The 14,346-nt window shown below is 39.7% G+C and overlaps 1 protein-coding gene across 1 annotated transcript; it reads left to right on the top strand.

Annotated features, from left to right (window-relative positions):
* Positions 1-1,554: 1,554 nt before the first annotated feature.
* rplp2l (ribosomal protein, large P2, like) lies at positions 1,555-4,500 on the top strand. Its single transcript, XM_031744871.2, has 5 exons — positions 1,555-1,707; positions 2,504-2,627; positions 2,763-2,811; positions 3,865-3,960; positions 4,387-4,500. The coding sequence occupies exons 2-5, from the start codon at positions 2,505-2,507 to the stop codon at positions 4,461-4,463; spliced, it is 345 nt and encodes a 114-aa protein (XP_031600731.1). The 5' UTR covers positions 1,555-1,707; position 2,504; the 3' UTR covers positions 4,464-4,500.
* The last annotated feature ends 9,846 nt before the right edge of the window (positions 4,501-14,346 follow it).

The raw sequence follows: 14,346 nt of genomic DNA, 5'->3' as shown, positions 1-14,346 counted from the left end.
AGAGTGCAAATTAAAAAACAAGCGAACTATAATTTAATGTTGCACTATGCTAAAACAAATCTCAGAGGTTCGTTCCCACCCATCTTGAAAGATCGCAAGATTAAAATAATACATCTACATAAATGTCTTTACTGCTTTTCTTCTTGTTTAGTTCCTCACTCTCTAACAGGGTTATGATTAGGCTTTACAAACGCCTCTAATACTTTATTATTAGTTAATAAGCAATTGATTACTATAGTGCATTATATTAGGCGTTACGTTAACAAAAAACAGCTGTGTTTTGCGACATTGATTTGTCCATATTATAAACCTGACTCACTGGAAGTTAGTTCCAAAGAAACTCGGCCCACGACTTGTAAACTTTTACATTTATTCACAGTTGGTCAAGTTTCATAAATAATTTATAATGAAAGAAAAATGTTCACAGGATGTCCAGTCTAGGCCTCCAAGTGTCCACAGCCAGTCCACTCACATACTCAGCACAGGAGCCCCACAAGGTTGCAGCTGGAGCCCTTCTCTTTACTCTGCATACCCTGTATGCATATGACTGCACGCTACGCTGTAACACAAAACCCATCAGACAATGCCGTGGCTTCCGCAGTCCGCAGACAATGCCGTGGCAGGGCTGATCAGTGGAGGAGATGAGTCTGCCTGCAGAGGTTCAGAAGCTGACAGGCTGATGTGCTGAAAACAAGTTGGTTCTAAATACCAACAGGACCAGAGAGCTGATAATTGATTTCAGGAGAAGTCAGAATGGCCACTTACCACTGAACATACAGTGCTGTTCTCAGGAAACAGTCTGTGTTATGCTTTTTTAATGAGGCAGTGCGTGTTGTATGTCCATGTGAGGTCCCTGAAACCGGAGACTCTCTCAAGCTCCCTTATGTATACAGTGCTGTGAAAAAGTATTTGCCCTCTTCCTGATTTCTTTCTTTTTTTTTATATTTGTTCACAACACTGTATATGGAAAAGGGTTGGAGGGAGTGTTTAGTTTCAGGCACCTCACACAGACACACAACACACACTGCCTCATCACAAAAAGTACAATAAAGACTGTTTCCTGAGAACTCCTGAGAAATTAATTTTCCAGGAAGTGTACAGTGTCACTTTTTTTTTTTTCTACACAGCGACATTAAAGTAACCTTGATTCTTGTAAAAGTGACATTTCATCCAGCACTTCATATCAATAAAGCATGTAGTTACAAGCTCCAACTCTTTTATACAGGATATGAGTACATCAGAAGGACAGCTTAGGTTGAACAGTTTGAAAGCAAAGTTAAAGAGACAAAGGATATTGAATCTGGAGATGCCATATAGGAGCATAAGAGGAAGACCACAAAACTGATTCATTGAGTGAGAGAAGGTGGACATCCAGAGGGTTGGTATACCAGAGGAGGACGCAAGACATAGGGTGAAATTAAGGCAGATAATCTGTGGCAACTCCTAGGGGGGACAGGAGGAAGAAGAAAAAAAAGAAGGGGAAGAAGGAGAATTTGAATGTATTCTTTAGTGTAATATTTCGCGTTAGGTAAAGTTTTTACACCGAGGTTGCAAACACACTCCTGAGCAGCAGGCCTCGCCTCGGTTCCTACTTACTTTTAATGCGCTTACGAAGAAGAAAGGCTACTTTGCTTTTTTCCGGTGACGTAACTTCCTTTCTGTCCGTGCTAACCTCAGAGTGAACACGCGCTCTCCTATCTAGCTCAAGTAAGTTTGGTTTTAAAACGTAAATAATGTGTTAAACACTAAGAAAATAACCGAGCCACCCAGATAAGCATGTACATTTTCAGCCCAGGCATTTTAAGAACATTAAAGTGCGTTTAGCCGACATTAATTCCGTTCTTTGGCTCCCGGAGCTGACGCTAGGTTGGCTAATGGTAGCGGAGAGCCGCATGGGTGTTAAAATTATGCTGTGTTTTCCCACATTGTCGCATTTTTTAGGCTTTATAGAGGTAGAGAAAATTGTATTTTAGTAGAAGCATATTCAGTATTGGAAAATATGTAGTTTTTAGATAAGTGGACGATGGGTATCGGCTGTAAAGTGAAGCAGCGAACTGCTGTTTTACTGAAAATCGCCGTAATAACTCAGAAATGCGTTGGGATCACAGTCCTGTAGCTGTCTAAACCCGGGGAAAAAACTGACCCCTGAAGGGGTCGACCGTGTGTCTTTTTTGTTTTTTTTAATGATGCATTAACAGGGACAACATTTAATATTTTCCTGCTGTGATGAAGCCATATATTTCTTATAAACCGTAACATTTTCACATAAAAGTCAGAGATTGATCTTTTGAGACATGTCATGACTTTCTCCAGGCTTTGATTTTTATATAAAAATTTATCATATGCTGATAATGAAGCAAAATGAACATGTTTGTGTGAGTTGTGTTTCCACTTTTGTTAATGTAAAAACAGATTGTCTGAACTTTAGACATCACTCATGTTCCTGTGTCCATACAAACGTCAAGCATGGTTACTAATGTTTCCAGTAAACTTGGTGTTTCAGGATGCGTTACGTTGCTGCTTACCTGCTGGCTGCCCTCGGTGGCAATGAAAACCCTGATGCCAAGGACATCAAGAAGATCCTGGAGAGCGTTGGCATTGAAACCGATGACACACGCCTCGACAAGGTACACAGCCACCTGCTCCTCTTTGTGTTTTATTACTGTTGTGGCTTCAGTTTTTCCCAGCAGCTGGTTCCTACCTTTAGGTTATGTTTATAATTGCATCTCTCTTTCTCTCTCTCTCTCTCTCTCTCCCAACAGGTTATCAGTGAGCTGAAGGGCAAGAACGTGAATGACGTTATTGCCACAGGTGAGTTTCCCGCAGTTTCATTTATGTGTGTGTGAGACCATGATTAATTTTGGTTTAAAATTTTGTTTGGCTGAAATGTTGTTAGGTCTGAAAGTTTAGAATTAAATGGATTCAGGCATGATTTTAATACTGAAATGGACTGCCTGCAGGGGTCTGAACTAGTTTATGATGTTGGATATTGTGACTAGTGATAAACTCCTTTGACGCACAGGAAAAACAGATTTAAGGGTTAAAAAAAAAAAGATTTATTAAAAATATGAGTGAACTAAGCTCTCAATGCTGGATTCCTCAGCAATGGAGGATGGCACAGTGTGTATGGATCACAGTTATACTGGAGAATTTGTTCATTGAAAATGGTTAATAAAGGTATTGTGTATATACAAATTACTTATTGTATACACAAATTATACTTATGAAGTTTTATTAGTCATCTTACACACTCTGTGCAGTAAGAATTAAAAACAAACACAGTATCAAGTTTAAAAGACTAAAAAAAGAACTAATTACTAAACAACTACTAAAAAAAAGATACAGCTAAGAACAACAGTATGAAATATAAATGTCATAATGTAGAGTACTGCAGATGGGCAGAAAAGTGGCACAGTGTTAAAGGTTAATATCAGCGCTATTGGTGCATGCAGCAAGTGATACTTGTAATGCAAAAACAATCCTAAAATACAGTTGGGATGGTGTGAGTACAAGTAGTAAAACATCAATATTTCATTTTCTTATTTGGGTCTTCGTGATAGCTGATCTTGCACCCTATTTGTGGGCAGAAATAAAATATTTCATGTGTGTGTCATGGTGCATTTGCTGTGATAATTTCAAGAGTTTTCTTGCCATAGTTTCTATAAACCTGCAGGGCATTATATCCTATTGGACAAAGTGAATCGATTTGAATATGAGATAAGAAAAAAGTTGTATTTAATGAGATGTGTAAAGTCAGACCACATGTAATGATAACGGACTGTTTCTGACCTCTGTCTTGTTTCTGACTGCTGAGTGTCGATGTTATCACTTGTGCTTCATGTCTGCCAACTCGTGTCTCCTCAGGTTACGGTAAGCTGGCCAGCATGCCAGCAGGTGGTGCCGTAGCCGTTGCCAGCTCTGCGGCTGCTGGCTCAGGCGGAGCCGCAGCTCCTGCTGCAGGTGAGCATTGCAGCTTAGCACCTTGTTTGGCACCATCAATCATATTTGGCACTTTGTGATTTTGCCTTCACCTTGTATGTTTGTACAACTACATGGAGCCAAATAATGATCTGTTGACATGAAAGATGCATCTAAACAAGTTAATCCACACAAAATCCACACTATACTGGGTAAATACAGTGCAGGCAATTTAATTTATGCTAAGGTTTTGAGTTTAATGGTTTTAGAAAAGAGGCTTTTTTTGTTTTCATATTAATACAGCAGCGTGTAAGCAACACCCAACAAAAACTGGGAAATTCAAAAATAAAAATCAGTTGCATTTAATTATATTCCAAAACACCCGTTATATTAGGCAACCACATGAGCAGGTTGCTGTGTCATGGTGATGACAGCAGGAAGTGATATCAAGTGCTTTTTGTTTTTCAGCTGAGGAGAAGAAAGAGGAGAAGAAGGAAGAGTCTGAGGAGTCCGATGATGACATGGGATTCGGCCTCTTCGATTAAACTCCTTGAGCTGATCAATAAAGTTTTTACAAAATCACTCTTATGCAGCTTTTCTCGTTACTTTAAAACTTGTGAGATTGTGTAATTTGACCTGATCGGGCCTATTCAGTGTTCGGGTATGTGAACTTATTCAAATTAATGGAGAAAAAAACAAAATCTGAAAAGGCTCTGGCTGATGAAATTGATCCCAGTGCTCAGTAGATGGCGCTGTGGAGCCTTTCAGCGCTAAAGGGATGAAAGCAGACGACACCAGATCCTTCATTTTGGGCTTTTGTTCAGCGGTTTGAATTATCCACGAGCTTAGACACAGATCTCCACACTTGACACCGGTGAGGCCAACACTTGAATTATTTACAGCTAAGGATAAAGTGTCACGTGACGGCGAGCTGCCAGCACGGCTGAAGCTGCACGTAGTCCTCTGTGCGTCAGCAGCAGTGAGCCTCCGAGGGGGAAAAGTGCAGTTGCAAAAAAAGAAAAATGAGTTTTGAGGAAAAAGAAAGAATGCTGCTGCTTTAATTGCATAGCGTAAAGGTAAATAAGACAGTTGTGTAAAGGATAAACGCTTCGCCGATTGAGTGTCGGCAGCCTGTCGCTATAACAACTTTACACATTAGTCAATATCAGTACTCGCATACATCTTAATGTTTAACCTTTATAAAATGCATATTTAACAAGTAAGAGAAGACTGTTTTACAATGCTTGATGTGAGTAAAACGCAAACCTACATGTATGTAAAATTCAAGCGTTGGTCTAGAAATTATACTTTTATAGTTAACTCATTAGATTTTGGCAGGGAACAAACGTTTTTACAAAACAGCTCAGGTGTAATAAGTAACGTGTTAGAAGCGATAATAAAATTAAAACACACACTCTAGTGAACGCATATTATCACCGTGTAAAGGTCGACACCCAGAATGTAAATTATTCACCACAGTATAAACAGCACAGGCGTCCAGTATCAAGAGCAATTTTGTCTCATTATATGAGACCAAACATCACACGTTGTTTTTATTGACTGGGAGTTCTACTGAATTCCTCTTCCAAGTATCTAGGGTGACAAGGTGTCCTGCTTCACGTGGAGCTGAACAGCATTTTATACCTTGACCCCTTGTCCTACATATTAGGACATCGTCCTACATTTGGGTCTTGTTTAAAAGAGAAGACGGATAGCTCACTAGAAAGATTTGGCTCAAATATGGATCCGTTCCTACTGAAAATCAAAGATCAAATGCTGAAACATTTGCTTCCTTGTAAAAAGCTTTGAAATTTTAATTTGAAAACAATTACAGCACAATTGTTCTTTTTTATGACCTGTGCGACAGCTTTAACCCAGACAGCTTATGCGTGTTTATTTTTCAAGTTAGATGCATAAAAATTTCAAACAACCTCCAAAATTTAGAAATGGGTTCCACGCAAACATACACTCAGTGGACAATTTGTTAGGTACACCTGTTCAACAGCTTGATAATGTAAATACCTAAAATCAGCCAATCGGACCGCAGCGGCTCAGTGCAAGCAGGTTTTTAGGGATGGTCAAGATGACTTGCTAGGACACTAGAATCCACAAACCTCTGGGATGATTTGCACCACACAGTAAGCTGTAATGTTTGTCAGATCATCAACTTAAAAATGCTCCAAAGGTTCCAATAATAAACACACACACACACACACACACACTAGCACTAATGGCTCAAAGTAGTGAATGCTGCCTAGCATGGGACACCTGTGAATCAATCCAACTGTCCACAGAGGCCCAAAACATTTTCTATACCTGGCAGCATGTATGTCTTTTAATACTGTAAAATTGGGCAGTTTAACATAGCAGTTTATAGGCATGGACTTTCTTTTGCGGTCATATTTAAATGACACTTCAGAGGCTACAGGCCAGAACGAGTACTTCCATCAAACAGTCAACACTGGAGACTGTCTTCACCAAAAAAACTTACTCGAGCGGCAGCTGATCAGTTTGCTCAGTTATTATTCTCATAAATTGTTAGGCAGATAAAATATCTGCAGACATTTTAAGTAATTCATTTAGGGAAGTGTGTACATTTTTCTTGGCACACACCCCCACTAATACCACAAATAGCCCATAAATCTGTGGGAAACACTGATGTCACTTTCAAACTTTCCACAGTCAAAATCAATGGAGAATAACTTGAATCACAACATCCCTACTGGTAAACGGGATATTGATTGGACTGTTCTGCAAAAAGCAGGCTAGACAGAAACAATTTACCAGATTCTTGTGTTTTTCCCTCTTCAGAGGAAAATGTGAATAAGATGCGCAGGTTTCGGAGTAATTGCCTCATTCGCGTGAAGGCAATCAAAGAAAGCAAAAAAAGAGAGAAACAGAACGAACAGAAGTCTGGACACATTCAGGAGGTAGACGTGGTACACCAGCTGTACGGACCAGTCTCTCCAGTCAGGGAGAAGAATGTAGGAGGTGAATAATGGATGTAGAAGTAAGCGGGCATGGCTGCTTAGGGAGGGAGACAGTAGTTTCTATCAGCTGATAATGAAACGCTCAGTGAAACTTTGGCAGTTGACAGGCACATCCCTGACCTTTCCCTCCATTGATCTCCTTTAGCGTACCAGCTGGTCAATTCCATTTTAATTTGATGAGTAACCTTAGGAACTAGGTATGGTGTATGAGTCACATGCTTTAGGAGTTAGGAGTTGTTTTTGAATAGAGGTTCATCACATTAGCGAAGCATGCGCACACACAGAGCTATTAAAAAAAAAGCCTTAATGACTGCATTAATTTTCCAGCAGTGTGACTCTTTTGTGTTGTCATAAAAGCTGTTCAGCAGATGAAGATCAGAAAAGCACGACAAATTAATGCACATGTGAGGAGACTCAAATGATAAGCAAATGATACTCATACCCACAGGAAGCACTGACTTAACGCGGGCATTCAGTGCATGGTTGCATGGACACGCCCTCTGCATGTACCTCCATATCCTTGTCCAATTATCAGTTGAGACCCATGGCTAAAATTGTCATGCCTGTGAAGACAATGAGCTCCTTTGTGTTTGTGAATATTCATAAGGTGCTCTGTGAGCCTCCAATTATGCTGTATTAGCACTCCAGTGTACAAGGAGAAAATGATGATGATGGCTGCTCAGTGATGATAGTGATTTAAGTAAACAGATTCATCAAATGTGGCCTTCAGCAGGCTGTGGATGCACTTCCCTGTCGTGTCAGTTTGAAATTGAAGGAGGCGATCACTTGCTTTTTGTGTCAGTACTTTTAGAGTAAACTTTTGCTGCATACAAGTCTCCTAAGTAAACAGGAAAACACCGAGCTTTAAGGAGCTCCTTTCAGAGGCAGTAGTCACATCTGTATAAACAAGTAATGTATCTGTGACCCATATTTCTCACAGACTACCAAATACGCTTCAAGTTGTGCAAAGGCGTCTTTTGAGCACGGACCAATAACTGGAACTCCTTGATATGAATCGTGCAGCAAACTTTAACGATCGTCCTTTCATAACATGCAGCTTTTCCTCTGCTGTTCAAAAGAGTCCCATCAATAAAGAAAATCAGTGGAAGGTCAAGATCAAGATCGCTCGAGAAATCCCGGATTCAAAATGTGCTGAAATTGTGTAGTACAGTCTTCTCCTGTGGCCTCTCAATTCCATTCAATTTGATGCTCAATATCAAAGAGTGTTAGGGTTGTCCCAGCAGCAGCTTCTACTACTACAGATCGTGAAATATGGCTTACTACTGCCATAAAATATTCAGTAATCATGTGGGAGAAGAAGCTGCTGTGAAGCAAGCAGGTCTTACTTGGTTGCACTGTGTAGTGTCACATGCACAGTGAAGAGTCACATGCACTCACACTCTGATTCTTCTACCACAATGACAAGTCGCACAAAGCACATAGCCTTCATCATCCAACAGTGTGTGCTGCAGGCGCAATAAACCTTCCAAGCATATGGCATATTGGTTCTGTGCGCTGTCTATGCAAATGGAAACCTGTCAGCAAAGCTCTGAGAAATGGCTTGTACATGCACTGATAACATAGCACAGAGCAGACAGCATAGCATTGGATTAGGAGCAGAAGCATATTCTCAAAAGACGTAACAGGAAGGGATCGATGCTAGGAGGTTGTTTGATCCCACTCCAATGGGCTTGTCCACACAGTGTGCATTCACTCAGTGTGATTTGATGGCTGGGTCGTACTCTAAATGCGCTCTGTATTAACATTTCAGGTTTCACTTTCTGCAGCGAGCTGCTTTACATCCTTAAAGGGACTCGGCCGTACCTTGATATTTGTTCATTATTGCAGATATTTCACAACTCATTTTTCCATTTTGATTTATTTGTTTGCACGAACCCGGAGCAACTGCAAACTGTCCATCAGTGTATTGCATTATTAAGCAGAGAGCATGTCTGGTACATCGGCATGCAAACTGGGCAGTCATTCATCACAACGTGAATCACCTCCATGAGTTTTCCTGCTTCATTACAAACACGGTGGTATCCAAAATGAGAAATCAGTATTAAATCCTGCTGAGAGCATTCCTCGATACTATGTAATGTGGGATGTTTAAAAGGCTTTTAATGAACAAAACAGACACCACGTCGTTTAAATAGATGAGGCTTAAAATAAGAGATACTTTACTCTCCGAACATTGTTCCTATTTCCATTCATCCATTTAGTTTACTCTGGTCTTAATCAAGATCTTAAGAAGAGATATTGTTAGAACTTAGAAATAGGAGGAGCAATTCAGACTTTAAGTTTGGAATATGCATTGCTGGACAGAAGAAAGTGGCACACCTATTCATCTTCAAAACAGGTTTGACTGACAGGTTAAAAGTTTACAAGACAAGAAACGTTACTGTGTGTGTGTGTGTGTGTGTGTGTGTGTGTGTGTGTGTGTGTGTGTGTGTGTGTGAAAGAGAGAGCTTGAGAGAAGCTGAGCTTTATTCAAAGTGATTTGAAACAAACTGCAGCAATAAGGGCAAACTAGTGCACAGTTATGTTTAAGTGAGTGTTATTTTGTATGCATTTGTACAGTTCGATAACTGTGAGAGTACATTGATAGCATTTAGCTCTAGTAACAGGCATTTGTACCAGTGAGCATGAAAAAGTAGGGGAAAGACCTAGTATGTAAGCACTGACTGGTACTGTACAGTATATGTGTGTGTGTGTCTGTGTGTGTTTTTATGCTCGAGTGTATGAATAAACGAGTCAGTTTTAAACAGTAGCAATTTAAACAGTAGAAGAGTAGCACTATATTTATAAAGAATTACAAACAACAATTATTTGATGCTCAAATTAATTAATTAATTAATATCCAGTTTATTTCCAATTAGTTCTGAATTCATTTTGAATTCAATTCAATTCAATTTTATTGATATAGCAGCAAATCACACCATCAGTCACTTCAAGGCTGTATGTATTATTGTACGGTAGACTCTACAATAATACATACAAAGAACCCAACAATCATATGACCCCCTATGAGCAAGCACTTTGGCGACAGTGGGGAGGAAAAACTCCCTTTTAAAAGGAAGAAACCTACAGCAGAACCAGGCTCAGGGAGGGGCGGCCATCTGCTGCAACCGGTTGGGGCGAGAGAAGGAAGACATTTGTTGTAGGTCTGACTGAAGGACTGATGTGATGGTAAGTTGACTGCTGCTCCGCTTTGAATATTGAGAGATTAGTAAATGGATTTTAAGCCCAATTGTGCCTAAGTTTAAGACCATATTCATTGGTTGTTTTTGGTGTTGTTATTACTTTGGGCTTTTTTTCACGAGAATTGCTAGCTTCCCTAGAGTTTTGGACACCCAGACAATCAGATGATTGCTGAGAAAGCACAAGGTTTCATACCCCTGTGCTATTCATGTCGGTGCAGGATGGCCTCCTAGAGAGGCCAGGGTTGAAAAAAGGGATGCTTCAGAACCTCCGAGGGTGTTATGCGCATTACATTTTGAATCCACTACCTTAAAAGAGCTCCAATATACAGACAGAAATGTCAAAAATGTTACAACTATCCCCGGTCTCCCCTACTGTAGATCCCGGTTTGTTGGGATCTAAGTGAGGAAAACTACACACAGTGCTCCAACACATACAATACTTAGTATGTGCAAGCAGTGTTTATTTTTTTCTCTCATTAAAAACAATAAGTGAAGAAACAAACAGAAACAACCCTAGGGAGAGCTGGTTGCCCCTTTGGGAAACCTTGTCTTGGTTATGACACAACAAGCCTACGCTATGGATTTTTACCAAGGCAACCCCTGTACAGGGTGTCAAATGAACCTGTTAGTCATGTTCTGGTAAGTGATCATGAGACTGTTTCTTAACCTCCAATTTTCTGGAATGTTTTAATGGCATAGTACAAAAAAAAAAAATAGATGAATCATCCCACGTGATCAAAGGTGAGTCAGCAGATGTGATGTCTTGGTACAAACCACAAACAGGACCAAAGACATACGAGCTAGTTAGTATTATCACTTCTAAGTTGACTTTGTTCACATGTGAATGATTGAAATGTACTCAGTGTGATGCAATACGGTGCCGGTATTATAACAGTTAGTTATTGCATGGTAATTTATGGAATATGCTGTGAATTTATCTAAGATTACACAGCAGTAGCAGTAATGCGAGTTACTTCCCCAAAGTGAAAGCTTTAAACGTTAGCCCGACACTTAACTAGCCAACTTAAGGCTTTCTGATTGAATGCTAAAAGCGGCGTTGTCACCAAGTAAATAGAATATTGATTATATTTTTGTGTATTGCTGCAGCTTTTTCAAGTATGAACTTGGTGCTTTTGGCAACCTTAGGGGGAAATAATGGTAATATGGCTGATCCATATGGACACAAAGAATATACACTTTTTTTGTGCTACCGAAGTTCCCTCGCTTTCATCCAAAATCTGTTTATCGTTAAACAACTTAAACATAATTGCCTCAAACTCACATTAAGGCCTGTGGGGCACTATCAGCCACTGAGACAGTAGACAAATGACTATTTCATACTTTAAGGCTGCCTGTTTATTTAATTCAAACCAGTTCAAGCCAAGCTAGCATCACAATGGGGGAAGAAAGGTGATTCAAGTGACTCTGAACGCAGTTGTTGGTGTCAGATGGGCTGGCCTGAGTGTTTCAGAAACTGCTGATCTACTGGGATTTTCCCACAGAAACATTTCTAGGGTTTACGGAGTATGAAAAAGAGAAATTATGCAGTTTCTCTGGGTGAAAAGCCTTGTTGATGTCAGAGGAGAATGGCCAGACTTGCTTCAAACTCTGGAAAGTAACAGTAACTGAAATAACCACTCGTTACAACAAAGGTGTGCAGAAGAGCATCTCTGAATACACAAAACCTGAAGCAGATAGGCAGCAGAAGACCACACTGTGTGCTATTCTTGTCTGCAAAGAACAGGAAACTGAGGCTACAATTCACACAAGCTCACTAAAATTGTACAACAAAAGACTGGAAAAATGTTGATCTCATGAGTATAAATTTCTGCTCCCACATTCAGAATCCTGATCAGAATCTGGTGTAAACAAGATGAAAATACTGATCCATAGTGTCTTTTATCAATGGTTCAGACTAGCGGTAGTGGTAAAAAGATGTGGGGATATTTTTTCACCATGCTTTGAGCCCCTTAGCATCAACTGGGCATCGTTTAAACACCACAGCCCACCTGAGTACTGTTATTGACCATGTCCATCCATTTATGACTATAATGGACTTATTTTTGGATAGCTACTTCTAGCAGAATAATGTGCCATGTCACAAAGCTTGAATCATCCCAAACTGGTTTCTTGAACATGACAATAAGTTCACTACACAAATGATCTCCATGGACACCAGACCTCAATCCAGAACACCTTTGGGGTGTGGTGGGTCAGGAAATGTACATCATGGAGCGACTGTGTGATGCTGTTACATCAATATGAACCAAAATCTCTGAGGAGTGTTTCTAGCACCTTGTTAAATCTATGCGATAAAGAGTTAAGCTGGTCCAAATTTGTACTAGAAAATGTGAGTGTAGGGGAGACCGGGGATAGTTGTAATGTGGGTCAGTTGTAACACTTCCAATTTCTCCAATCAGGGCTAAGTTTCAAATGATGTGACTCATCCTGTACATGCCCAATTCAGTTCTGCTATCACATGTGAAAAATCAGCACATTTTGTCAAACACAGACAATTTAACACGAAAAAAAAATAATTTGTATGCCAAAAGTAAGTTTTTCTACTTTATTTCAATTTCTAATAGCATTATCTGCTTTGCAGTTAAACTCATCAAACTTAAATTATGTTATTTGTATGTCTATGGGGATATAATCTGTGTAGGTCTTTAGTGCTAATGTTTTAGCCGTTGGCTGTAATCTTAGCTAGTTCATGGCTATAGGAGTCTGGGTCAGTTGTAACAGCAACAGTCTGGGTTAGTTGTAACAATAATGCAGATGTTACAACTTACCACAATATTACTTTAACTTATATTAAACAAGTTGGGGCAACGACATCAGCAGAGAGGTTCACTGGTCGCCTTTGTATATGCGGTTAATGCCATTGGCAACACAATTCCTCCACTGTTTGTTCCCACACATACATGATGCAGACCACTGTGTCAGAGATGGACCAGTAGGAAGTATTGGTAGTGGAAATAAATCAGGATGGGTGCAAGAAACAGCACTTTGCAAACCACACCAAGGTGAGCCATGATAAAAAGTAATGGAATTGCGATGCTGGTGCACAACTACATTTTTTCAGCTTCATTGTTATGTTCAAAAGTTGGTGCAAGAGTTGTAGGTTACGATGCCCACTGAGCCAATGAGGCCAAACTCAAGGAAGACCAACCAAAATTAATGAAATATTCAGTTGCATAAAATTCCATAATTTGTCTTTTTTGGGGGGTTAGAATATGTTCAAAAGCTAGATTTCTGCATTCTGTCACACACACACAGCTACATAAATGGCTCTAAGTGCATTCATGTGTTGAATAAAAAAGATTACATGTTAACATTTTGTCAGTACCCTTATTTCATTGTGTTACATTTCATCCCAGGATATGTTACAACTAACCCAGACTATGGGGTTAATTGTAACATTTCACTCTTTGTGTTTGAGACCATACCATCCAATGGGTAATTGTGCTGCAGAGAAAATAGCTGCACTATTTAATAGCAGAGACATGTAAATACTTTGCATTACATTTTGAATCCACTACCTTAAAAGAGCTCCAATTTACAGACAGAAATGTCAAAAATGTTACAACTATCCCCGGTCTCCCCTACTGTAGATCCCGGTTTGTTGGGATCTAAGTGAGGAAAACTACACACAGTGCTCCAACACATACAATACTTAGTATGTGCAAGCAGTGTTTATTTTTTTTCTCTCATTAAAAACAATAAGTGAAGAAACAAACAAAAACAACCCTAGGGAGAGCTGGTTGCCCCTTTGGGAAACCTTGTCTTGGTTATGACACAACAAGCCTACGCTATGGATTTTTACCAAGGCAACCCCTGTACAGGGTGTCATAATGAACCTGTTAGTCATGTTCTGGTAAGTGATCATGAGACTGTTTCTTAACCTCCAATTTTCTGGAATGTTTTAATGGCATAGTACAAAAAAAAAAAAAAAAAAAAAAAATAGATGAATCATCCCACGTGATCAAAGGTGAGTCAGCAGATGTGATGTCTTGGTACAAACCACAAACAGGACCAAAGACATACGAGCTAGTTAGTATTATCACTTCTAAGTTGACTTTGTTCACATGTGAATGAAAATGATGAAAATGATGTTTTGAAATGAAACTAAATAAAGTCAACTAGGCTCGCTAACACTGGGGTAAATAAAACATACGTGCTCTGATGTTCTGCCTCTTGGCCCCTCCCACGTCCTCCAGGGACGTCACCAAGTGCTA

This window comes from Oreochromis aureus, linkage group 1 (genome assembly GCF_013358895.1).
Source record: "Oreochromis aureus strain Israel breed Guangdong linkage group 1, ZZ_aureus, whole genome shotgun sequence".
Lineage (NCBI taxonomy): Eukaryota > Metazoa > Chordata > Actinopteri > Cichliformes > Cichlidae > Oreochromis > Oreochromis aureus.
Note: the sequence above shows the minus strand (reverse complement) of the source record. Positions and strands in the feature narration are given on the sequence as shown.

Bases quoted from the DNA above. Each gene is read 5' to 3' on its own strand.
- rplp2l (XM_031744871.2), top strand. From the start codon at position 2,505: ATGCGTTACGTTGCTGCTTACCTGCTGGCTGCCCTCGGTGGCAATGAA. The intron at 2,812-3,864 runs GTGAGTTTCCCG...GTGTCTCCTCAG, and splicing joins GAATGACGTTATTGCCACAG to GTTACGGTAAGCTGGCCAGC. The intron at 3,961-4,386 runs GTGAGCATTGCA...TTTGTTTTTCAG, and splicing joins AGCCGCAGCTCCTGCTGCAG to CTGAGGAGAAGAAAGAGGAG.